Here is a 26,912-nt window from a genome sequence, read left to right as displayed (position 1 = left end):
AACTTGAAACATTTCACAAATTTTATCCTCTTTGCAATCATACGCCACGTAGTTTTTGTCAATCCACCTTGTTTCGGAACGATCTTTGCTTGATTTGTTAACTTTTAGTTGATAGCCATCTTCCACACATTTCGTATACAAAGCTATCTTCAAGTCTTCCTTTGTATCAAAACAATCATCTTTCTTGATACGAATAATTTTTGTGTAACAATCAAATACCAACTGTCTGAAGTTTTGGCATATTCCAGTTATACTCCGTAGCATTTTCTTCGGAGACTTTTCTTCGGGGATTTCTTCTTTTTCTTTTTCTTCTTCAGGGTTATATGAATTACAGAATGGATGTTCAACATGTTCATTCACAGTCGTAACTTCCTCCTCATTATCATCAACAACATCTTCCTCGGCAGCGGCTGTTTCATCATCAAAATTCGGGTATTGACCAATATCAAAATCATTACACGCAGGGTTTGTTTCTTCTTCTTAAACATCATCAAAATTCGAGTATTGACCAAGATCAAAGTCCGGGTATTGACCAAGATCAAATTTCGAATACTGACTAGTACTCACAATTTTTTCTGTTGGATCATCATCGTCTAACTGGTCAATACGAAAACCGAAATTTGGTGCTGAAAGTTGTTTGGGATTTGGATTAGGGAAAGGTTGTGGGTTTTGAGATTGTGTTTGGTATTGGAAATGTGGTGAAACAAAATTTGCTTGGTGATGAAATTGTGGTGGAACCATTAAATTTTGAGCACCATAAACTAGGGTTGAAAAACTTAGTTGATTACTACCCGCTACTGACCCAACTTCACTACTTCTAGGTTCAACAACATACAATGTAACATCATCTTGCGAAACACTAATGTAAGCGATGAATCGTTCAACATCTTCATTGTCGGTTAACAAATAAACTTTATCTTTTCTCTGATAAGATAACCTAAATCCACTTAAGGGCTCTAAATTCAATTTATTTGCAACACGTAACATTAGAGTTTCATAAGTTAACTTTTTTAATGACAGTTTTAGTTGAAGATTCATGGGTAAAGACATATATTGTAAAACACCATGAACATTCTCCCATGACCCTCCAAAACATAAATCTATCCAAACATGATCAACATTAGATGATTTCATTATTGTAAATTAATTTACTAAACAAACGAGCTGCGAAACTAAAACCTGTTGCCGGATGGGGAAGGATGTCGTTGGATATAGGAACGGATGTCGCCGGAGAGAGTGATAGATGGAGATGGAATGAGTTGCGATTTAGGGATTTAGGTTATGAGTTGTTGCTGCTGCGTAGTTATATACCCAAAATATTTGTGTTGCGAAATTAAAACCTGTTGCGAATTTGAAATTCAGCGTTGCGACAGTCAGAATCGCGTTGCGATTTACATATTCGCATTGCGATTTTCTAAAATCGCAACGCTAATTTGGAAAATCGCAATGCGATAGTCAAAATCGCGTTGCGAATCTGGAAACTGATTTGCGATACTGGAGATCGTGTTGCGATTTAGAGATCGCATTGCGATTTTATTGGTCATTTTGGCAAATCAAAAAAAAATTGGTCAAAATCGTATATTATAAGGAATTTTCGGTCAGTGAGATTATTTTCTATTTTTTTTTAAGCTTTAAGGTGTAAGACTAAAATAAATAAGATTATGAAGTTTAAATTTGCAGCACGTGTATGAAGAAATGAACTTGGAAAATAATAAATATCAAAGTCTTGGATATATAATTTTTTTTATCAATTCAATTATTCACCTGTAAAATTATTTTTTACTTTTTTTGGTCCACTTTTTATATATTTCAAACCTAGAAAAATAATTTTCGATTCTAATTAATTAAGTTGATACAATTAATCTAGTTTTTATAAAATATAACGTTAAATATGATGACATTTAAAATAAATATATCCAATCTTTAAATATATATATATATATTAAAAAAATATACTACTGAGAATAATAAGTAAGATTTTACGTTGATTGAATTCAATTTTTTTTATTTAATATCATTATCAACACATATTTAATTTATGAGAAGAGGGTTCTGTTATTTTTTTAAAAAAAAAATTGACAAGTGTTTAATGAGTTGAGTTGCTCATGAATTACTCGAAATAAGTTCGGTTAAAACTCGATCAATATTCGATTCAAGTTGATTCAATTTGAACTCGAGCACGACTCGAGATCTTAACGATTTGAATCGAGCAATGTCTAATTCGACTCGATAAGTTCGCGGGCAGATTGTTAACTTTTTCATAGCATTTTAATAGTTACCTTAAAACATTATTCCATTAAAAAAAATCTAAATAATTACTACTACTAATTAGCTGATAGATAATAAGAAAGATGATAAATTATTAATTAATAATCACTATTAATATACTAATTTACTTGTTTAATGTATTTATGGATTATTACTTTAGATTTTAGACTTTGATATTGTTTCATACTCTTTTGATAAATTTTTGGTTAAAATTGTTAATTTATGTTTATATTAAACTCTACATAATAGTAGTAGATTTTACCTATAGTTAAAGAACAAAGGTATTGGTGAGCTTAAATAGCAGTGAACTGAGAACCGATTTTTACATGAATCGAGCAACAAAATTATTTAATGAGCACTACCCAACTCGTAATTTACTCACTCGATAAGAACCCCTAGAAACTAGTTCCACCAAAAGCGACTACATTGGAGTATCATACCAAAAATGTTTGTCATCCCAAATGCAAGTGCCAAATGACATACTTTCGACGAAACGTGGGAAGTAAGTGTTGCCCCGGATGAGTAGCGGAATCTACAGCCGTCAACATCTCTTCCCGCTGTGCCTGATTTAAGTATTCGAAATTTGAAATGCGTTAACAACACTACACTCGGCTACTTGGAAGTTCTTAAGAACAACCGAAATCAAACAATGGTTGCTCTTGCTCTTTCTTCCGTAAAGCTATTATGTAATCATATGTGCTGATCCCTTTCACGAGTAGAATGCGAAAGAAGCAAAGCTGCGCAAGCGGTGATGTAGGGAGCATTGCTAAAATAGTGCATGATGCCTGTGACAGTAAGAAACCACAATAATTGTATATCAAAGGGATTTATAATCAGTTTGATATTCTATTTCTGTTGTTACCTTTTGTTGATCAAGAGAAAAAATTCAGTTCTATGCAAGTTTTCTTTTGTTCAGATCCCTATAAATAGAAAAGAGAGAATATGATCATATGAATACGAGAAAAGAAAACATTTGTAACAAATCTTGTACTTCTTCGACATGGTGAAATTTTCTTTTCTTTTGCCTGTGATTTTTTTCTCTCGAGTTTTCAGCGTAAATTTTAGTGTACTTTATTTTCTTTTTTCGATCATGTTTGTTTACCGTTAATCTTTCCGATCACCGTAACACATTGAATGGTGCCAATGAGAAACTGCTTCCTAAATATGCTGAAATATCCGCGGAAAACCGCTTCCGCTCAATGAAACAGCAGATAAGTACGAGGATCCCAGCCGACCATTGTAGAATAAGCTGCAATCTCAAGCCCAACGTGGACAAACCAAGTATATAACTGTCAATATTCAATTAAAATGAAAATGACTAGAAAAGCAAAATGCTTACTCTAGGTTATCTTCATTTCTGGCAACAGTGGAACCATGGCAGCAGTCGCATCAAGTGGTATGGCATAGGAATTAATATACATGAATTTGGCATTTGATAGAAGCCCAGTGTTATTGTTCTCGAAGATCAGGACCCGAGATGTGTTGAAGGAAGAGATTGGCTAGAACAAAAACTGGGATCGTATACGAGATATGAAGAATATGATCCGAACATGGAAGATGTAGGCTGAACTTACCAATAGAAGAGCAGAAACCATGAGAGTGAAGAATTGTCTGTAGTTCCTTTTGCCCATGCAATTGTTTAGCCACTACAAATATCCAAGTGAATAAAATAAGTACTACCAGAATTTCTGATGAACAGGTTAAAGTATTCAGCAAATGAAGATCCCGATTTACCCTGCAGTGATGATCAAAACAGTCAACACATTTGTCACAGACTCTGCAGTGTTTACTATATTTGGAAACCTGCCAAGAATAATAAACTTCAATAAAATACAAAGTATTTATGATATTGAAACAGCTGCAGTAGCTTAAATACTAATATCAGCATAAGACTGCTGTAAAATCCACGATGAGGAACATTTTGTTCTAATTTGATTGAATAAAGCCAGAGTGATCCCAGGATATCCTTTTTACACAGTTATTTTTGCATGCCAGGCAATTAATATGCAAATTCCACCCTCTTACGCTATCTTGATATAGGGATTGTAATGTAATAATCATCCTACAAAAGGAATAATGAAAGATAGAGCTTAAAGATGCCAAATGCTTCCCTACCTCAACTTCACTCAAACTGCAATAAAACATGCCATCTTCACTCATTTGTTGCTCGGAAGATTCTTCATGCGAGCCAGTACATTTGCAGATAATAGCACAATGAGAGAAAATCCATAGCAAACAAGATGACTGCTTCGAAAAACCATGGTTTCCCTCGATTTCAGCACTGGTGTCTTTCAAGGTTTCATCTGTCACTGCTGCATCCTTTTCCACAGTTTTTCCTCCAACTGAAGTACCATCATCAGGGAAGGTTGTAGCTGAATCTCCACCAAATTTAGAGTCCTAGACATGACATTATCAATCTAACCTGGACATGACAATAAAAAATGTGGTCAAAACACAGTATCTTGATGTTGTTACTGTCCTAGTGATATGAAGATTGTAGATTTAATACGAATCAGTCATGCATACAGCGTTTTAAACAAATTATAAGTCAGAGGAGATATAATCTAAGAAATTCATGAGATTCAAACATATTGGTGTCCAACAAATCATATGAAACAACATATGGTCCATGGACAAAAGAATGCATAGAATAAGAGAATTAAATTACAATGTGTGTGTGTATACATGCCAACTAAACTAGTTCAAATACAAGACTGAACCCTAATTCAATCTCAAGTTGTCGCCTGTTATCTTGAATATTACATATCATCTGCCCTTTGAGTGAATTTGCCTGAAATATGGAAAAAATTCCATGCTTATTTCTCTTCCGTTGTTGCAATTCAGAGACACTATGTTACATCCTCTTCTTTTAACCGCAAACGTGCTACTTCTTGTTGTCTGCTGTTCGTACTGTTATTTATACCACGGTTGTCTGTTGCTATATTATGTGTTCTTCCTTTTGATGTGTCAGTGTTAGCCGTGTTGTGGCTGCTAGTTTTGGAAGCTGGTACATCGTGATTATGTTTTCCCTCGTATGTTGTTATAACAGCCTTGGGGTCGGTTGAAGCCCTCTCGACGTGCTTACGAACATTGCATCCCGGTGTTGTACATTTATAGTAGCTCCTGTGGAACCATAAAAATGCATTAGGGATGACTCAAATAATCAAACACAACAGAAAATGTCACACTGAAGTGTCTCTCTTAACCATGATTCAAACAAAAAGGTAAGTTTTACATTTGTTAGAAAAGCTATCACCTGGTGTACAGATAAACAATTACCTTGGATAAGGATTTCCTTTGACGACTTTCTGTCCATATTTGCGCCACCTATAGCCATCATCCAGTAGGTCAACTTCGCTTCTCGTCTGCAATATAATTCTAGGTTCTGTGACAGTCCTATGCGAGGAAGATGGGTCTGAAACTCTAATTTCTGAGTTTCTGCATATAAAGAAACAAGTTTTGTTGGATTGGGCTTATTCAATGGAGCATAAAGATGAATATAGAAATATTTGCATACTGTCTTTTGCTGTCAGGTTCATCTTCATCTTTTTTATCAGCACCGGTTTCATTATCACCTGCTACATCACTATCACTTGTCCTGGAAATACGTTCAGCCGTAGCTAGGCTAGACTCCTGGTCCTTCTTGGACATTGAATAACCGGATGTCCCTACTTCAATTATGCTCATGTTGCCACTTTGAAGTTGGGAAGTTGATTCATAAATTCCCTGATTATTCGAAGTTCCGCTTAAGCTTCCACTACCTTTTGCACGCTTATTCAACTGAGTCTGATGGTTGTGCTGCCCTTTGTAGATGATTTCAGTGACCTGGCCATCAAGTGATCTCTCCACCTTCTTCTTGACGGGACAACCAGGATGCGTGCACTTATAATAACTTCTCGGAAACTCACTGCCTTTTACCTGTTTCTGACCATACTTTCGCCAGTTGTACCCATCATCGGCAGGCCTATCAACATTAAGCGAAGCAGATTGGGATCTCTGATTGGACTGAGATACGTCTGATGGTTGCTTCATTGTAACATTAGAGTCTTGCAACGAGGTCGGCACCTCCTGATCCGTATTGGCAGTAAAAGAAGAAACTAGTGCCAAAGATGATGGAGGTGTTAATGAAGATTCGGCATGGATTTGCGAATGTGAATGAGCTTGTGCAGCCTGGGCAGTGACCTGTGCTAGAGCCTGCTGGTGTGTCATTCCAAAAGGTCCCTATACATTTCATAAACAGCGGAAATTGGTTAAAATGATTGAATAAAAAAGGAAAAGGGCAAGGTAATGCATTTTCTCTTTGTTTTTGTTTTTATCATCCCATATTACCAAGCAAAGCATAATTGCTGCGATTCAGAATGACACCCCACATCACCGCATGCACTAATTCTAGACTAGACATACGAGTATGTATGTATATGGTTAGATTTCCTAAAAAAAATCATGTATTCGGAGGATTAGCAGACATCATATTTACATATTCATGTGCAGGATATAGATATTTTAATAAAAATAGGATTCCGAGTAACTATAGGGAAACTATTCCCATATACTTGAAATTAGAGAACTCTCCTTTCCCATTTTAAAAGCACCACATTCTAGACCAGAGACCAACAAACTCACAATCAAATTTAACAATGAATTCACAAGCAGTAGTAAATATTAAGTAGTGCCTAAAATAGAAAGCCATACTTCAATTAAAAATTAAACTTGTACCTGGGCACCAGGAGAAAACACACTAAATCCAGGAGACTCCAATAAGCTGGCGGGACTCAGCAACCCTTGCGGCATCTCATAAAACGGCTGTGGTACTGGTTGTGTTATCACCAAACCGGCCGGCTTATTCTGCTTGAACCGCAACCCGCCCTCAACTCCATCTTCAGCGTGGTTAACATCGCCCTGGTCTTCGGCCGCAGTAGGAAGAGTGGAGCTCAGTCTTTGAGAAGAGACTGCTGCCGGCGACGCCATAGCACCAGCAAGCAGCTGAGAAAAGGACTTGAAATCGTCGGTGCCGGAGAAGTAGTTAGAAACGAGGGTCATGGGGCCTGGACTTAAGCCCATGAAGCCTGTCCCACCGTTGAAGAAGGCCTCCGTGAAAGGCTGTGGTGGGGGAGTAATCACCGGCCGTTTAGACGGCGCCAGTGGTTTCGAAGGCTTCTGCTCATGATTCTCATCATCAGCCATTAGAAACGTGAAAACAAAACTCAAAAAGCTTTTCCTTTGTTTGGATTCAGAAATGGTAAGCTCCCCTGCCTTTTGGTGATGGCGTGATGCGGATCTGAATTCTAAAGCGAGTTTTAGTGAAGGCAAAAAAGTCCACGCCTCGTAAAAGCCTTTTCTTTTTCTTTGTTTAGGATGTCACTCGCGCCATCGGATCGGCGATTTTTGTTTTTTATTTTTTAAAATATGAAGAATAATAATTTTTTTTAAAAATTATAGTTTTACTAAAATAGTTTATAATTTCGAGTTATTCAAATTAATTGAATTAAAGAATAATCAATTCGATTTTCTAATTCTAATCGAGTTGAAAATTTGAAATTTTGAGTTACTCGAGAAACTAAAAATTTGATTAAATATTTTGACAATTTTACGATTTGACACACGATTTCATTTTTCCTTCATTTCCTTCTTCATTTTAAGTCCATTTTTTTATTAAATTTGAATCGCATGCTCCTAAATAACTTTCAATTTCTCTTTTTTATAGCAACTTTTTCTTTTTTTCAATTTAATCCTTTAATTTTTTATTATTTCTTCAATTCATCTTTTATTTTTAAGTCTCTTTTTACTAAATTTGAACCACATGCTCATACCACAATAGAATATCTATGTAACTTCAATTTTTACTTTTTTACAAAAAAATATACTCTCTTTTTTATTTAGTCCGTTAACTTTGCATTTTATAAAATATCATAATGTGAAAATAATATAATATATATATATATATTATATGGTTAGAGAAAGTCAGAAAATTAAAACAAATCCTTATCATAATACTACAAATAATTAGAATAAAATTAGAATAGAATATCGAATAACTCGACTCGAATTTCTTAAACTTGACTTGAAAAAATTTCAAGCTAAGTTTAAGTTGTAAAATACGAGTCGTCAACTTGAAAAGATAAGTAGTTAGATGCAAATGTATTAGTTAGGAGATTGTTAGCCTTGTTCTTTAGTGAGCAAATGAGGTATAAATAAGGATTATCATTGTAGATGATGAATATACAAGTATTTTCCATATGCTCTCTAGATGCAATTTAACATGGTATCAACAATTTTTTTTCGGTCCTTTGCAATTTAACATTTCGTTGTATCTTCATCCGTATGACACTCTCTTTAACCACATAAAACATTTCGTTGTATCTTCATCCGTCTGACACTCTCTTTAACCACATAAAAAAGTGTCTTTCTTGTTCAAGAGAAACTTCATATTGCACCCAAAAACTCTAGCTTGACCGTCTTGTGATGCAAGCTTGATTACATTCAAGAGATCCGATCGAAATTCCTCGAGATCTAATCACACAAACTAGAGCAATGAAATCGAAAGATCCTATGCAGTGGCGGATGCGCAAAACATATCTAGGGTGGGCATGTGTCAACTCTGGAATTTGAATTTCTTTATATTAGTTGTCTATTTTACTATGAGTGTCCACCCTAGAATTTTATTTTCTGTCCACCCATACGAAAATTTTCAATAATTAATATGTGTGTTCACCTCAAAAATATTTCTGAATCTGCGGGTAGTTTGATCCTGCAAGCTTGGACAGATGGAGTCTCAAGACTTGAAGATGGCGTTGGTAGTGTTGTGCAAATCAAGCCATGCACCTTGTTGCATGTAGATTAAAAGGACATCTTGTTCCATGTTTAAATCATTTTTAACACATTATTTGTCACATTTGCATTATTATATTTAATACCAAAATGAAACTTCCTTGAGCGCTTATTATGCCCACTAGCCGCTTACGACAACTGCGCTTACCGTCGTTGAATTCAGCAAGTAAATGGAAACTGATGAAGGAATATGAATTACATTCAATACCAGAAATAATGTTAAACATGTAATACATATAAGCACGTCAAATTGAAATGCAAATAAAAACCAACCAAACCTGCTACATTGCTGACAAAAATCTCATTTCTGTTCCATTGGCAATAACTTTTTCTGTCTTTGCGTGAGTCTCGCAAACTTTATTCCTCTAGTAGTAATCCTAAGATCCTTATTACAACCATTAACTTGGCAGTGATGAGCTCATTGTCGGAGCCTTCTTCGACCGGACCAACTGAAGAATCTATAGAAGTTCCCTTTAAAAACTTGCAACCCTTTGAACCAGATTCTCGACTGTTGGACTCCATCAAAGAACTTGAATTCTTGATAGTACCGAATTGTTGTTCGCCATAGAGGTAACATTACAATCAGAAGAAACTAGCCTTTTAGTTGAATTATTATTACCAAATTCATCATCAGAAATTCCCAGATTGCTGCTACTAAAAAAGGGTTTATTTTTCATATCAGCGAAGCCAAAATCCATGAAATTATTTGAAGGTTTTAGGATCAATTCATCTGTGAAAAGCAGGCCTTTCCCTTGTTGTTCGACAGGTTGTATTAGCACTAAAGAAGTTGTGATTGCGGAGTTAACTTGGGACAACAAGCTTGAGTACTAAGTGGGATAACATTTTTTTTGTCAAACTTCGTTGGATAGAGAAAAACAAGTATTAAATGAGTTGATGGATATCGTCAATCTCCAGGGGTTGAAGATAGAATCATTTGGCTTCACGATCAAGTTGGACAATTCTCGGTCAAAAGACTATCGTCTCTGCTGGTAGATGCTGATATTGATTCTTCATTTGATTTCAACAATATATGAAAACTAAAGCTCCCCCCAAGCCCCAAGGTGCAAAGCATCAACAGGATTCCAACAAAAGCATTTCGCATGAACCGGGGGATAAACATGAATCCAGATCTGTCGAATCATTTGTACGCGGATTGCAGCTTCATGCGTAGGTTTTGGTAAAAAAAAAAATCTGTTGGTGGGGAGTGACCCATCTCCTTAACTCTTGTTTTAATCTCTCTTTATCAAGTCAACCCCGAGGCCTTTGGTTAATCTGAATTATGCACATTCAGGATAAAGCCGATTTAAAAGGGAGATGTGGTTTGCCAACTTTGATGCCTCATATTGCTATGGTGCTGGAGGGACCGGTCTTACATCAATGAAGGACGTGGAGAGGAGACATGGTGAATTCAAGCAGAGATGGCTTGCTATATAGATACAAACAAAACCAAGACTATCATTTAACTTCTGTGAAGTCCAACCATAAAAATCCACATCATAATAACAGATCGTTTTCTTCTTTTACAGTTCCAAATAATCGTATTGTTGGCCATATAAGAAGAAAGGTATCGTATTGTTGGCCATATAAGAAGAAAGGTGATAGTATTAGTTATTATCATTATTAATTTTATAAAATTAATTAATACATCTAGGTAGGCCTGTAAACGAACCGAACGCACACGAACGGATGTATGTTCATGTTCGTTCATTTAATAAATAAGCGAACATAAACGAACACGAACATAAATGAACAAAAAAAATTTTGTTCATGTTCGTTCATTAAGGAATATAGCTTGTTCATGTTCGTTCATTTAAATAATAAACGAACATAAGCGAACACGAACGAACGAACATAAACGAACAACACAAACACACAAAAAAACTTATTCGAACATAACAAATGAATGTAAAAAAAGTAAACAACAAGAATAAACAACTTAAAATTCATTAATATAACCTGCAACTTTAGAGTTAATTTGTTCGAATACGACAAAAACATACATAAATCATAAATAAAAGTCTTAAAGTTAATTTGTTCAACAAAATAATCTTCTTGAAATCCAAACAACTTCAATAATCTTCGTAACATATTCAATTTGCCCTCTGTTCGAACATAAATGAACGAACATAAATGAACAAATATAAACGAACATATAATCTAACGTTCACGAACGTAAATGAACGAACGAACCCTTTGTTCATGTTCGTTCATTTAATTAAACAAACTCAAAATCTTATTCATGTTCGTTCATTTAACAAATAAACGAACATAAACGAACTTTCCGCCGCACGGTTCATGAACGGTTTGCTGAACGTTCAGTCCATTTACAAGCCTACATCTAGGAAAGGAATTTTCAGGTCCATACAAGAGAGGGGAAGATTGATTATGTTATCTTGATGTATGGCTGAGAAAGTGAGAAAATATAAATTTTATTTAAGTTGTAAGATTATTTTTATTAACTTTTTTTCTGTTTTAGTTAAAATTAATATAAAATCATGAGTTAAAGAGTATTGTGATTGTGATTGTGATTGTTTAAGAATGCAAAAGCTTGATCAAAGCACATGATAATAACGAATGGTTCTTATTGCACTTAAAAGCACTAGAATGCATAGTCTCAAAAAACATTATGGGTAAACTAAACAGTTGACCCCTCAATTGTAAAAAATATTAAATTTTGTCACTTAATTTTGTACCAACAATTCATTAAAATTAGCTCTCGTTTTGGCGTTTTCATTTAATCATCTATTAAAAAAAATATAATCATATTTGTGACATGTGTAATCATATTGTAACATCTTAATCAGATCCAACCCGAATCTTGAAGATTAAAATATTAAATGGAACCACCTCAGTGACTAGCCAATTTTTATAACATTTTATATAATTCAAACATCATAATAATAATATTGTTGGTATATAAATGTTATTTCAAAATATGGGGAGCTCCCAACAATAGTTTCCAAAAATACATAAGTGTAAAAAAAAGTTACTACTCAATGTGACAATAGGGTCTAGACAGTACATGTCACTACGATACTCGAGACGTACTATGATAACATATTGAGTCTAGAAGTCCTGAATCTGGCGACAAGCTCCTTAAATGGCACCTAAGAACCTAAAAACGAAAATACATTTCATACGCTGAGCTCACAAGCTTAGTGCCACACAAATAACCCAACTATAACTACATGCATTCAACATATAAGCATGCGACCAGTATGGTTATGAACATTTGCATACATTAACACAACTATAAAGGTAAGCATCATGATGTGGCTCGGGGTCACCTTAGCATCACGAAACTCACACCCCTGTTTGCTTACTAAGGGTACCTTAAGTAAGATATGGGTCACATGGCGTCTGCATCTTACATTACCCTAGGCTAGATCCGGGTCACATAGTATCGGTGCCTAGTCAAGCTAGTCTACTACTCTAGAGTACTTGGGACATGTTCAGGTCATAAACCGTCGACACAACATCCAACTAGCATTTAAAGTGCTCAAGCATTAGATTGAATATATCTGAATAATCTTTACTCCATCACATAATTGTCGTAAAAGTTACTAAGGTGTCATCGTCGTTTCCCGAGCATCATACAAAGGAATAAGTCTTATGAAATTTTACCTCATTAAGATCTTATGTTGGAATCTTACCTCATTAAGATCTTATGTTATCATGTAATTATTTAAGGTTTTCGCTTGTAGCTTATTAAAAGGTTTCGCTCATCAAACCCCTTAGTTTCATCTTTCAAACCCAAGCTAGGCTTATAGCCTAAGTATTCACGATAAAACCGATACTCCTCCTTGGGTATCGGGACTCCTCTTCCTATGGTATCGATACTCCCCTGAGTATCGGTACCAAATTTACATTCAATGTTTTGGAAAACAACCTCAGTATCGATAATCCTCCTAAGAGTATCGATACTCTACCCACGGTATCGATATTCTTATGAGTATCGATACCAAAATTGCATTCAATGTTTTTGAAAATTTTCTAGTATTGATACTATCATGGGAGTATCGATACTGTTTTGGAAAAAGCCTCAGTATCGATACTTCTCCTGAGAGTATTGATACTCTACCCACAGTATCGATACTCTCATGTGTATCAATACCAAAATTGCATTCAATGTTTTTGAAAATTTCCTAGTTTTGATACTCCTACTGGGAGTATCGATACTCTACCCTCAGTATCGATACTCCCATGAGTATCGATACCAAAATTGCCTATTGAAATCTGATCAAACCCTCGAGTATCGATACCATATGAGTAGTATTGATACTCCTTGAAGGGGTATCGATACTCTCCTCACAAACCTTTTGAATTTTGCCCAACTCTCGACGAGCAGTATCAGTATTGTATGAACAATACTGATACCCCTTGAAGGGGTATCGATACTCTTCTCACAAACCTTTTGAATTTTTGCCCAACTCTCGACGAGCAGTATCAGTATTGTATGAACAATACTTATACCTCAGCCCAGTAAACTTTGTTTCTCTCGTCTAAAACCTTCCAAACCACTCTTAAAGTGTCCTCAAAGACCTTATATGATGTTTAATGCTTATTTAGTATTTAAGGGTCATAAAAGTCATTATTTGTTCACCTAACCAAGGAAGGAAGAAGGAAATTTGAATAGGAAAAGAGACAAATGGTGAGGAAAAAGAGATATGAGAGTGTTACCCTCCTTTGGCGTTTTCCCCCTATCGTGACCTCACTCTTCATAAAAGAAAATCGGCTTTTGAAACTTTTAAGGAGCGTTTTATAACTTTGGTCCTTCCTAGTTTAACCCCAAATCAAATACACCACTTTTTAATATTATTTGTGCCTCAACACAAGCCCAAATCACTTTATAATTAAACAATGATTTCTCACAAGCATATTGGTATAATTAACTGTCTCTAGGGCTAGCCCGGAGCTTTTAATCCGGAAATCAGGGCGTTATACGTATTATAATGATGTCTATCACTATTTAATTGATCTAAAGATTGAGAAAATTAAAACATTAGCTTTTGACCTAAAATTTAAATCCAAGTCCTTTAGGAAAAACCTTCAAACACTCGGCTACTACACCCATTTGTGTCATTCATTTTAATATTGACAATATATTTATTTGACCTTGAAATGAGGCAATTTTAGTCCAATATCTTAAGTATGTTAATTATTTAGTTCAATACGATACTAGATATTTTATTTTGGGAACTCGATATTTGTTATGGTGATTTTGAACTTTTTTTGTGTGCATGGTAAATTTTAATAAAATATAATTTTATTGAAACTTGTCATTCTGATCTCATAAAATCTAATAAAAATTATATTTTATTAAAACTTACCACTTTAACATGATGAATTAAATAAAAAATTATTTAAATAAACTCGTCATGTTAACTCAACGAATTTATCCTGTACGGTAAATGTTAAAGGAAACTATATATATATATATATATTTAAATTTTATATTCATTAAAAAAGATTGAATTAACACAGTAATGTAAAAGTGGTACAGGTATTTGTCTTTTCAAGTGAAAGTAGAGTCTAAGATCTGCCATATATCCTAGGACGGAACTATGTGAAGTTAAAGACGTGAATAAAGCTGCCCTGGAATTCAATGCCGCACGTTGAAAGCCCTCCATGTGCACCTTGATTAGATATTTAATTTGATTTTATAAAATCTTTTTTTAAATATTTTTTTATGAAATTTCATAGATAATGAAGTTAGATTAAATTCAGGTTAAGTATAAAAAATTAACCAATTGACCCAAATTAAATTTTTTATAAATTTAAAAATAATTATGTTATTCAATAAAAAAATTTAATCATTAAAATAATAAAAAAATGAAGTGGTCGTACATTTAATCATTTCTTATAAAAAGAAACAATAAATTTCGAATCCCAAAGTTCGTTGGGAAGTCTCGGTGTTGTGTCTATCGGTTCAAATGAGGTATCAAATCACTAAAATTAGGTTAACACTGCTCATTCCGCTTCATTGTCATATATTTCTCTATTGAGCTGGGATGTACAAGGGACTGTTAAATACACTATTAAACAAATATGTTATTTAATATTTTTTTTAATATTTTTAGTAAAATATTATTTAAAATATTATTTTTTAATGTAAATATTAATATTGACGTTATTTAAAATGTTATTTTTATACCTGAAATGTTAATATTTGGTGTTATTTAAAATATTATTTTTCTACAAGAAATTAGGTAGCGAAATTAATATTTTCGGTAAAAAAATAATATTTTAAGTAGCGTTTTACTAAAAATATTAAAAAATATTAATATTTTGGTAAGACTTTTCCTTAATTATATATTAAAACTATCGTAAAACAGAGCTACCCAACACAAATCTCATCGCAAAACTCACAAATAAATGATTCACAAAACGGGAAATAAATATTTGATATGGTTCAATTGTGACAATCTTATTTCATTCATATACCAACTTTATCCATACACACATATAGGTTTTTTTTTCTTCATCATTATCGTTTTTTAATAAATTCACAGATTAATCTGAATTATATTGTAAAAGTTCATTACAAATAAAGATAGACACATAAATTTATGATATGGGTCGAATTCATAAAATTTTAAAGGAAAACGAACTTATGAAATTTTAAGAAGTAAATTTTCAATCGAAAATCAAAATAAATTATCTAAAACGTATAAGAATTTAAAATTTTAAAGGAGAAAAATACCCCTACCCTCCCGATTTATCCCTGATTATAAAGGTAATCCTTCAATCTAGTTTGCTCCATTCACAATGCCAAAATTCAAACATATGGTCTTGCTAAAAAAATCTAGTGTCTCATCTCACTAGATTAACTGATGATCAACAAAACACACACACATATACATATCTTTTTAATCAATTTAATTTCAATACTTATTAAATATTTGATACTTGAAATGGTCGTTTTTACGGTTGTGATACATGCTTTTTTAACCAATTTGATCCTTATAATTATAAATATTATACAGTTAGCACTTGTATTTATTAAACCAATATCAAATGTTTGAAAGCATAAGTGGATTCCATATTACAATTTGTTATAATTTAAATTTTACATAATTATTACTTTTATAAGTTATTTAATATAATAATTTTATGTGATTTTAGTTAATTTAATTTAAAGTGTATTATTTGTATTAATTTATTTAATATGCATCATTTTGTGTGATGTTTGATAAACACGAGTGTTAAAAATGTAATGTTTAACAAATGTAAGTACCAATCTCATTCAAAGAAAAACACTTGTACCACTTTTATAAAAATGAAAAAATCTAATACCAAATTGCTTATAGGAACTTGTACCAAATTGCTCTCTAATAATATAAATCCTCAGTATATAAAGAAGAAATACAATAAGGTGCTCACTTCACTACCATTTCTTGTATCGAACCAGAGACGGACCCAGGATAAAAATTCAGGGGTTGCAATAGTCCCAGGGTGGCACTTGTATTAAGAGTGGCACTTGTATTAGGGGTGACACTTGTGGAGGGGTTGCTTGGGATACCCCGGACACCATGGCACCATGGAGGTCCGCCTCTGGATGAGGGGTTTCCTGAGATACCCCGGGCACTATGGAGGTCCGCCCCTGTATCAAACCATATCAAGAACCTTTAGGTTTTTCTTGTATTTGTCAAATGAGTGATGTCCTGTTTTCTTCAACAATATAATCAGGGATGAATCGAATCGAAAGAGTATTAAAAAAAATTCTATTTCTTAAAAAATTTCAAACTTTGATATAGTTTAAATATTATTTTTACTTCTTTGATTTTATATTTCATGAAATTCTATAATTTACGCTCTCAAATTTTTAATATCTTATTAAAAGTTTGCAATTTGACAAATCTCACATCTCTTTGTGAATATAAGATCAAATTTATAATTTATAACGTCGATAAACAATAATTTTATTATTCTAACTTATTGTAATTATGAAATTCGTGTGGGTAAAAAATGTCCGAGTCGTCAATTCTTGTAATAAATAATTGAAGTGAGAAAACGTGTGATAGTAAAATAGTTTTCATTGGCTTCCACTGCCTATGGGCACGTGGGAGAGATTCCCTTGGTTTCTCTATATTTGTTATATGGACCCAATGATATGAAACTTTCTGTACCTTCAACAGCAAATGGAAAAAGAAAAATGACACTAAGAAAATGAAAACAATTATGATTGGATTTGATCATGCTATTGGATGACTGCACTCATTTATTTCACTAATATTATTAAATTAAAAAAAAAGCAATCATATTTAATGATAAATGTGAATTCCCTTTGAAATTATGTTAATGTTATTTTTAAAATTTAATTATTCATTAAAAATAAAAAAATAAAAATATATGTTTGTATTTGGGGTACAAAACCTTTAATTCTAGTTGTAGTTTAGTAGTATATTCTACTTATAAATGCAATGGAAAGTAGGATTCAGAGGGCTCTATACTTTAATTATAAAGAAACAAATTCATAAGTAAACTAAGTAAACTAATAGGGAAAAAGACAAACTTTGAGAAAAATACTTGTATACAAGTCTGAATTTGATTTGATGATGCCTCAGTTGATCAGGATGACGCTTATTTGTTATCATGTTTATCTGTCATGTTTTGGACTCTTATATTAAATTTTAATACGCAGTTTGCGTTTAGAAATAATTTTCTCATGATGTTCGAATATAATTTGCGATTGTCGATGGTCTTTTAATAGTTTGATTCTCTGTTATGGTTCGCATGTCAATGCAATCTGATCTGTTCGTATATTTTGTTAAAATTTTTTGGATGAGTTTTTAACATTTTTCTTATATGCTCCTTGTATGATCTCAAACGACTAGTTTCATGTGTCAATGACTATAAAATATATCCTAATTATGTGTTTAGTTTACATTTATGGATATATACCTTTACTATAATTTTGGTTTTTAAAGAAAATTAACTAGTTTTATTTGAATAACAAATTCTATATAAGGTTTATAGGAGTAAAATTTATAGGAATATTGAATTATTTAACTCTAAAATAGTTTAAAGGAAGGGTTGGTAGTTTAACTTATTTAACTACTTTTATTTGCATAAAAAATTATACAAAGATTTTTTTAATTAAAAGGATCTCATTCAAAATCCTTCCTAAACTTAAAAAGGGAAAATTGTGCCCAACCTTCATTAGCCATTAATGTTTCGCCGAGGACTTGTTTAAATGAAGGGTTGACTGTAGGGACAAGATTCGCTTACCTTATATAAAACTAATAAGTTTCACACCAATTTATAATCATTAGATTAAATAATAAATGACTTAAATTTAATTAAAATTTATAATCTATAAATAAATATTTTTAACTCACAGTAAAACAGTATCACTTTTTACCTTAATCTCTAATCCTAAACCCTAAGCCCAAAAATTTAAAACCCTAAATCATATACCCTAAATCTCACCCTAAACTCTAAATCATAAACCCTAAACACAAGCTTTAAGCCCTAAAGTTTAAATCTTAAACCTTAAATCCTAAATCCTAACTCTAAAAGGAAAAAAATATTGTTTACAATGAGTTAAAAGATTTTATTTATGGGTTATAAATTTTAATTAAATCTAATTCATTCATTTATTTAAATATAATGACTATAAATTGGTGTAAAACTTATTAATTTTTACATAGTGTAAGTGGATCTTAACCATTTATAATATAGTGTTAGGATCCACTTAAACATAGCATAAACTTTTAGTTTTACATTATTTAGGATCGTTGGATGTAGGAAAATCAAAGACTGAGATCAACTCCTTATTTTTCTCAGTGAATATCTTATCATTTCCTACTATTAATCTCAACCTTTGATTTTCCCTCATCCAACGATTTTAAAAGGTGTAAAACTCTTTTAGTTTACACATTTTAAGACCGTTGGATCAGAGAAGTTAAGGACTGAGATTAATAGTAGAAATAAGAAATGTTCATTGAAAAAACAATGAGTTAATCTCAACCTTTGATTTTTCTCAATCCAACGACCCTAAAAAGTGTAAACTATAAAAGTTTTTTATATGTAAATGTGGATCCTTACCCATATATATATTATTATGGTTAGGATTCACTTACATTATGTAAAATTAATAAATTTTATACTAATTTATAGCCTTTAGATTTAAACAAATAAATAAATGACTCAAATTTAATTAAAATTATAACCTAAATAAATATTTCTTCTACTCATAGTAAAACAATTTTTTATTTTTAGTTAGGGTTTAGGGTTTAGGGTTTAGGATTTAAGGTTTATAGTTTGGGTTTGAGGTAGGGTTTTGAGGTTTTGGGTTTGAGATTAAGATTCAGGTAAAAATATTGTTTTAATATGAGTTAAAAATATTATTTTTGGGCTATAAATTTTAATTAAATCTAAGTTATTATTTATTTAAATCTAATAGCTATAACTTAATGTAAAACCTATTGTTTTACATAGTGTGAGTGGATCTGTGTATCTTGTGTGTGTATATATATATATCTTTAATTAAGTAAAAAGTTAACCAATAAAACAAAGCTTTTTAGAATCTTGAAGATGGAAACTTTGAGACTTTTATATATAAAAAAAACTAATTAATTAATAGCTTTTTAATAACTATCAATGTAAGAACGAGTAATTATACTTAAGGTGACTTAATTGGGTTTGATAATAAATAAGTTATCTTTCTTTTAAAGGTTACAAACAGATCTATAGTTTGTTTAGGGTAGACACGTGATCACTTAATTATGGATTTGTTTAGGGTGAACATGTGACCCTGCATAAGCAGTGCTTGAAACTGAAATTTTAAAAAATAATAATAAATTTCTTAATTGGTGTGGTTGTTTGATTCGTGCCTAATAAACATTTAAATATCGAAACTGTAGAAGTGGATTATATATGTACAATTTATGTAATATTTGAATTTGAATAGCAAAATCTACTTTAATATCTAAACTTGTTAATTAAGCATATTAAATTTAAATATTATTTCAATATTTAAACTTGAACTTGATAATTTTGTGCCAAAAAAGAACTTGAACTTGATAGTTATACAAGTAATTTTTTCTTGAATGGCATATAACTGGTATTTAAATATGAATTAATTATCCGTAAAAGTAAAACAAATTCAAATAATGAATGCACGAACTACATTATCTCATGATTAAAAGAATGACTCTTATTTTTAGGTGTCCAAGTTTGAGCGTCAGAGACTTGCATAGTATTTGAACATTTATTGTTAAAGGATTGAGAGTCTTTAGCACAATTACTACCACTCTAAACCCATAAATTAATAAAAAAAATCAGATAATGATATCAAAATATTATATCTATATTTACTTAGAATTTAAATGAGATAAAAGTTAACTTACCTAAATATGAACATAATTAAATAATATCCAAAAACATCAAAATACTAATTAAATTATATTTTTAAAATTTCTTATTTCATATTTAAATATTTACTAAATCTTTAAAAAATATATAAAAATTAACTATTTAATTTCTCCCAAAATGTAACCTTAGATTTGGTACATATCTGCATTATGTATTACCATTTGGATATTTATAAGTAAAGATCCGCCGTCGACAAGAAGTGTGTGACAGTGTGGGGGGGGTCGGTGTCAAATGTATTATATAGGCTGTTGCATCCATTGCCTATACAACAAGGAAATAAAAAAGAAACCCTATCTTTTAGAAAAAGAAAACAATAAAATGAGAAATTATGGTTCCAAACAATGGTAACGACTGCACAGCAACCTGGACCAATGGGAGCCCGACAGCACATTCGTCTAAAACCACTCTGGTTTTCACTCTCCACTTTCCCTAAAACCACTGCTTCTGTTCCATTTACAATCCTATATGTGTTTTTTCCTTTCCACACACTCTCTGCAAACACTTCATATTTATCAAATCACAAGAAGCTGAGACCTAAAAAGGGTTCCACCCGGTTTATTAGGTATAATATTTGTTTACAATTACTTGGATCTGTTTCCTTTTAGTGTGTTGAGAATCTGGGTTTTGCTTGTTTTGGCGATCAGATATTAGAACAATGGGGAGAGGTAGGGTTCAATTGAAAAGGATAGAAAATAAGATCAACAGACAGGTTACTTTCTCCAAAAGGAGAGCTGGTTTGTTGAAGAAAGCTCATGAGATCTCTGTTCTCTGTGATGCTGAAGTTGCTTTGATTGTCTTCTCCCACAAGGGCAAACTTTTTGAGTACTCCACTGATTCCTGGTAAAATAACTAATCCATTTCTGGGTTTTCCTTTTAAACTCACTTTCATGCAAGGTTAACAGTTTAGCTAAAAGAAGACACATCTTCTCAAAACGTAACGAAGAAATTAGAACATCAGTAGGGGATCATCAAAGTAGCAAAAGAAAGGAAATTTTGGGGAAGAGCTTTGTCAAATCTGGCTAATTAAACAAGTTTTGACCAACGGAAGAACAATAATTTTTTCCCTTTTTGATTCTTTTGTTTTCATGTCCAATGGCCTAACTTTCTTAATTAGGAGAAAACACACACAAAAGAATTACATGAACTAAATTGATAATACTTGAAACCCTATTTCCCTTTGCCTTTATGTTTCGCGGGTTCATGGTTTACATCTTCTGCTCAGTAGCTCATCAAACCCTAAACCCTTTATGGTTTCTTCAAGAACTCCCAGATCTAAACAGAAAACCCTAAAAGACGATTTACATTTTATAGTTTGAGGGGGGGGGGAATAGAGGGATTTACACCCAAAAATCATTTATAAATCTTGAATATTCATTTCTTTTAGCTTAGCTCTAAACTAAAATGAAATACTCACTTATATATTATAAAAATTTCCTTATTCATACCTATATATTTTTTAGTATATAGAAAAAATTATATAAACCCTATAACAATGAACAGTAAACTCTTTTTTTTTTCTGAAAATGAAAAGTAAACATTATACATACTAAATTATGAAGTGTAGTTTTATCTAATTATTTATTAATTATTAGTTTGATTTATCTAGTAATTTTTTGTTGGTGCTTGACTTATTAAGGATTGTTTGATTATACTGTAATTTTTACAATTACATGCAAAAGAACAAGAAAAATCTATATACACAGCCTTTAGGATTAAGCATTTGCGTTTTCTGCATGTTTTTCAGTATGGAGAAATACTTGAACGATACGAAAGGTATTCTTATGCTGAGAGACAGCTAGTTGCTTCAGAATCTCAACCTCAGGTATATATAATTATATATAGAGAGAGAGAAAGAGAGAGAGAGAGCAAATACCATAAAAAAGTGTGATGTTCTGCAGGTAATTGGTCCATGGAGTATAACAGACTTAAGGCCAAGGTTGAACTCTTGCAGAAAATCATAGGTATTTAAATTTATAAATTATTATATCTAAATTCGGAAGTGTTGAATTTAAATATGCGTTCGACATTCGTTTATTCAATTTAAAATTATGTCTTTTTACCCATATATTTACAAGAATGTATTTTATATAAAAATGACAAACCCTAGTACGTAGGTTGAACAGATCATTTTTGGGATACTAAAACTTTTGTTATTTGAACTTGAGTGAGCGTGGTACATGACTGTATGTTCAATAATATATTCAACATCTCAATTCTTAAACATTCCAGGAACTATATGGGAGAAGATTTAGACTTACTGAGCCTCAAAGAGCTGCAGAACTTGGAACAGCAGCTTGATACTGCTATAAACATTCGATCTAGAAAAGTACGCTTTTCAACAGCTTTTATAGGGGTGTTTCTTATCATTCAATTGGAACCGTCTTAATGCTGTTTTAATGATGAGATAATTGATCTCTGCAGAACCAACTCATCTGCGAATCTATCTCTGAGCTTCAGAGAAAGGTAAAGCCTCTCAAAACATATGGTTTGCTTGTCAATCATGGATGTATAAGTTATATACTGTTATACACATGTATGCATGTGTTCATATATATATTCAATAACTTGTATATATCATTACAAAATGATTTTGTTACAGGAGAAGGCGATACAGGAGCAAAACGCCATGCTAGCAAAGCGGGTGAATTTCATCTTCTAGGTTTCATAATATGCATTCAAATTCGGTCATTGCTATGGCTGTGTGAATACAAACCTATATATATGTGTGTGTGTTTTGCTAAGCCAGAAGTTTTGTTAATAATCTCCGAAAGATACAAAACTAGTATGTATATTTAAGAGGAAATAAGAATAAAGAGGTTGAGTTGGCATTTGCAGATCAAGGAGAGGGAGAAGACAGTGGTGCAGCAGTCGCAATGGGGGCAGCAAGAATATGGCCTCAACACATCATCTTTTCTGCTGCCTCAGCCACCCCCGCCGCATCCTTGTTTGAATATCGGGTAACATTTCTTCTTGCTCTTGAATCAGATAAGGTATGCCACTTCCATATGTTTTCATTGGAAAAAAATGAAAAGTTGAAGTACAATAGATTTGCATCCAGCCAAAGTAGTTTCGGATTATAAAAAATGGTGTGATCATAACTTGCTTCTACAATTTGTGATGCAGTAGCACTTACCAGGAAGAGGCAACTGAAGTGAGGAGGAATGAACTTGACCTTACCCTTGAACCTATTTACCATCTGGGATACTTTGCTGCATGAAATTGGTACTATATGTATGTATGTATATATGTATGTATAAATGCGTGCATGCATAAAAATGCTTTGTTTTAGCAGCTAATTATGAAGTTTTGGATTGTGTGAATAGGAACAGTGATGGATTTGCATTATCATGGTAAAAGAAAGGGTTGAGGAATTCTTTCAAACTCATGCTTTTATGTATGTTCCTATTTTGACGTGTATATGTATAAATACATATATGTGTCTATGATAAATGTATAATATATATATATATATCCATGGATGTTGGATTTCCCATAATTAGTAATCATGATCAATTGCTACTTTATTTTAAGTTAGGATTTCATATTCAGTTATGTATTAATTTGTAATGGTGTACTTCACTAAGCATATTTATAGTATTAAATATAGTGAGTATTAAAGATGATATTATGAGTGTCGATAATCATAGTCTCATGTTTGTATCTTAAAATAAAAACGATATTATTAAGAAGATAATCACAGACTCAAGATATGAATCTTAAAATGAACATTAAAGATTAAAAAAAGTACCTTCTTTCAAATTCTTTTATTTGAACATTGTACATAATTCGAATAAAATTTTTTAACCACGCAAGAACGAGGGATTTAAAATCACTAGGCATCACTATCTTGATCAGATATTTAAATAGCGGATGAATAGCGATATCACATTCGTTATATCGCGATCGCGGTGATATCCGAAACCGCTATTGCGGAAAATAATAGTGTGAAATGGGATCACACCAATAGCGGCGGATCGTGACCGCAATTTAAAAGATCGCGACCAATCACGACCCCTATTCCTATATTGTTTCGTTATTTTTTTAATAAAAAACAGGTTTTTTTATTTAAAAAAAATAAACTCATTCGAAAAAAATTTACGTTCGCGATATCCGCAATAACATTCGTTATATCTGTAATCATGATAAACGTGACGCGACCGCAAACTCTATTTAAATCCCCATAAACAGAAACAGCGAAGCCAAAGCCTCTAGGTCAATGGACAGTGACAAAACAGATGGGCTGTAGATTGTTCGACTTTCATACAGAAAGGACATGTCTTTTGATCAGACGACACAATTCCCCTACAACGAAGTTTAGATTTAACGGGCAATCTTTCAAGAACTAATCTCCACAGGGAAAATTGAACTTTGGGAGGGATACAATTAATCCAACAATCTCCCATACTGGAACATTCTCCACATCAGTCGAGGATAATAGCTCACAAAACTACTTCGGACGATAAAATCCATTCGGACATAATTTCTAAGAGAGTCTATCCTGACGCCAAGTATTAGCCGAGAATAGGCTAAGTGTAGCGAGAGAGCTATCCTATTAGCCTTTTTTCCAATCAAAAAGAGAACTCCGTAAGGAGATCGACCACTGTCAATAGCCGTCAATGACATCACCAAACTTTACCTATTGATAACATGATCTTCTCTTGTCATAGCAAAGATAATCAAATCGTCTATAAATTGTAGATGTGATAGAGATAACCCATCATCAACTAAAATATTGTAAAAAAGTCTGATTTTGGAAGCCTTTTTGAGAGCCATACTTGGGTCTTCTGCAACAATATTGAATAACAAGAGCGAGAGTGGACACCCCTGATGTAATTCCCTTTTTGGACGGAAAGAGTTAGAAGGAACACCATTGACCAGAATAGAGATTGAGGCAGACCATATGCAAAATTTTATCCAAACTAAAACCCATCATTCTCATAAAAAAATAGAAATGTCCAATCAATTGAGTCGAAGGTTTTCTGAAAGTCTGTTTTAAAAATAATCGCTTTGTCTCCTCTTTTGCGGACTAGATCGACCATTTCATTAACGATAAGGGCACGACACATTCATTTTTTTTCTCCTCCTTTGTAGAACGACCAGCCATCTTAAAGAAACTTAATGCTCATGGTGCACAGAATTCATCCGAAGGGGTTTGATGGAAGGAGAAGAAATGTAAGACCTAACTTTTATTAAGAGACGCTTGTTTGTAGTTTTGTTTTATGTTAGCAAATCAACTTTTTTATGACTAAGCTTGTTTTAGTTCTTTGCATCCTTAATCATGGTTAATGATATATTTGTCATACAGAGGCAGATTCAAATACTATTTCATTTCCGTTCTAAAATACTTGGTTACCTGTTTGATCAGGCATTAACCTTTAGTTGTAGACTCTGACATGTTGAAAAATTACATGATTGTTGTTTTGCCAGTCCAAAATGATATTATTTGGGGCCTTTGGTCTTTATCTTCTATAGTTTTATCTACTACAATCGATTTTATTCAATTTCTTGCAAAATGATATTCAAGCTACATCAACTTTAGTTGCTAAAGAATCCTTTTCCCTGTCTTTCAATATGCACATTCTGTAATAATATTTGTTGTAATATGATATGAAAAACTTGAATTGTTTGTATAATTTTCCATTCATGGTAAGCGTGATTTCAGTTTTCAGTGGCCGAGCTCTTAAAAGTTATATATTTCAATTTTTCCTCTCCACAATGATGAAGCAACAGGATTTACATGGAACATGTTTCTTTTCCGTGTTAAAACTTGGTTTAAATTGATGGCTTTCAATCCGCAGAAGCACAAATCGAAGAAGGCAATAATGGAGGAGGGTATTTTGAAGAGCAAGTTTTTCAAGGTAAAAGTTCAGATGCATCATAAAGTTTACTCTATTGTTTCCTGATTGTTCTTGAGTCTTTGCTTCTGGTTTCTCATTTTCTATCGGTCTTGTTTCATACCAGGCACAGAAGGCAAGAGATAAAGAAGAAAATGAGCTACTGATGGAAGAATTAGATAAGAACTTCACGTCCTTAGTGCAGTCCCAGGCCTTATTGTCCCTCACCGAGCCAGGCAAGATGAATGCCTTGAAAGCTCTTGTGAGCAAGAGCGTTCCAGATGGGCATGTGAAAAGGAAGAGTTACCCATTGCACAGAGAGCTGAAACTTCAAAGAAGGTGTGCGGTTATGGTTCTGAGTTTGGTCTTATTAAAGTAAATAGCATTCCTTGGTCTTGCAAAGGTGGTCTGCTAAAGTACCCTTTTCCATAAAAGGACAAAGTAACCTTGGAAAGTATGGCAATTTCGGTTTGGAATTCATTGATTCCTTGGCGTGATTCGGGATCTGAACACTTTATAGCAACGGCGGTGAGTGTATTTCCATTAATAATGAACCCCTTGTACACCTTTCCGAATCCTCCTGAACCAAGTAATAAAGCATCC

The 26,912-nt window shown here is 32.7% G+C and overlaps 2 protein-coding genes and 1 pseudogene across 2 annotated transcripts; 1 reads left to right on the top strand and 2 right to left on the bottom strand.

Annotated features, from left to right (window-relative positions):
* Positions 1-2,587: 2,587 nt before the first annotated feature.
* LOC120213579 lies at positions 2,588-5,038 on the bottom strand (annotated as a pseudogene).
* LOC120212700 (probable WRKY transcription factor 3) lies at positions 4,848-7,525 on the bottom strand. Its single transcript, XM_039210924.1, has 4 exons — positions 6,985-7,525; positions 5,786-6,489; positions 5,548-5,706; positions 4,848-5,391 (listed from the first exon to the last, which is right to left on the bottom strand). Exons 1-4 carry the CDS (start codon positions 7,450-7,452, stop codon positions 5,118-5,120), a joined length of 1,605 nt encoding a protein of 534 aa, XP_039066855.1. The 5' UTR covers positions 7,453-7,525; the 3' UTR covers positions 4,848-5,117.
* A 13,417-nt stretch (positions 7,526-20,942) lies between these two features.
* LOC120213568 (agamous-like MADS-box protein AP1) lies at positions 20,943-23,831 on the top strand. The gene is made up of 7 exons (XM_039211675.1): positions 20,943-21,037; positions 21,120-21,315; positions 22,705-22,801; positions 22,897-22,938; positions 23,075-23,116; positions 23,311-23,432; positions 23,599-23,831. Exons 2-7 carry the CDS (start codon positions 21,131-21,133, stop codon positions 23,690-23,692), a joined length of 582 nt encoding a protein of 193 aa, XP_039067606.1. The 5' UTR covers positions 20,943-21,037; positions 21,120-21,130; the 3' UTR covers positions 23,693-23,831.
* Positions 23,832-26,912: the final 3,081 nt, after the last annotated feature.

Source organism: Hibiscus syriacus, unplaced genomic scaffold (assembly GCF_006381635.1).
Source record: "Hibiscus syriacus cultivar Baekdansim isolate YM2019G1 unplaced genomic scaffold, ASM638163v2 tig00000738_pilon, whole genome shotgun sequence".
Taxonomy (NCBI): Eukaryota; Viridiplantae; Streptophyta; class Magnoliopsida; order Malvales; family Malvaceae; genus Hibiscus; species Hibiscus syriacus.
This window is presented reverse-complemented; position numbering and strand designations above follow the sequence as displayed.

What these genes read in the sequence shown, in the direction of transcription:
- LOC120212700 (XM_039210924.1), bottom strand. Translation starts at nt 7,452, where the DNA reads ATGGCTGATGATGAGAATCATGAGCAGAAGCCTTCGAAACCACTGGCG. An exon ending in GAACCTGACAGCAAAAGACA is followed by an intron (nt 5,707 to 5,785) that starts GTATGCAAATAT and finishes CTTTATATGCAG; the next exon opens with AAACTCAGAAATTAGAGTTT. An exon ending in AAAGGAAATCCTTATCCAAG is followed by an intron (nt 5,392 to 5,547) that starts GTAATTGTTTAT and finishes ATGGTTCCACAG; the next exon opens with GAGCTACTATAAATGTACAA.
- LOC120213568 (XM_039211675.1), top strand. Translation starts at nt 21,131, where the DNA reads ATGGGGAGAGGTAGGGTTCAATTGAAAAGGATAGAAAATAAGATCAAC. An exon ending in TAAACATTCGATCTAGAAAA is followed by an intron (nt 22,802 to 22,896) that starts GTACGCTTTTCA and finishes TGATCTCTGCAG; the next exon opens with AACCAACTCATCTGCGAATC. An exon ending in ACGCCATGCTAGCAAAGCGG is followed by an intron (nt 23,117 to 23,310) that starts GTGAATTTCATC and finishes TGGCATTTGCAG; the next exon opens with ATCAAGGAGAGGGAGAAGAC.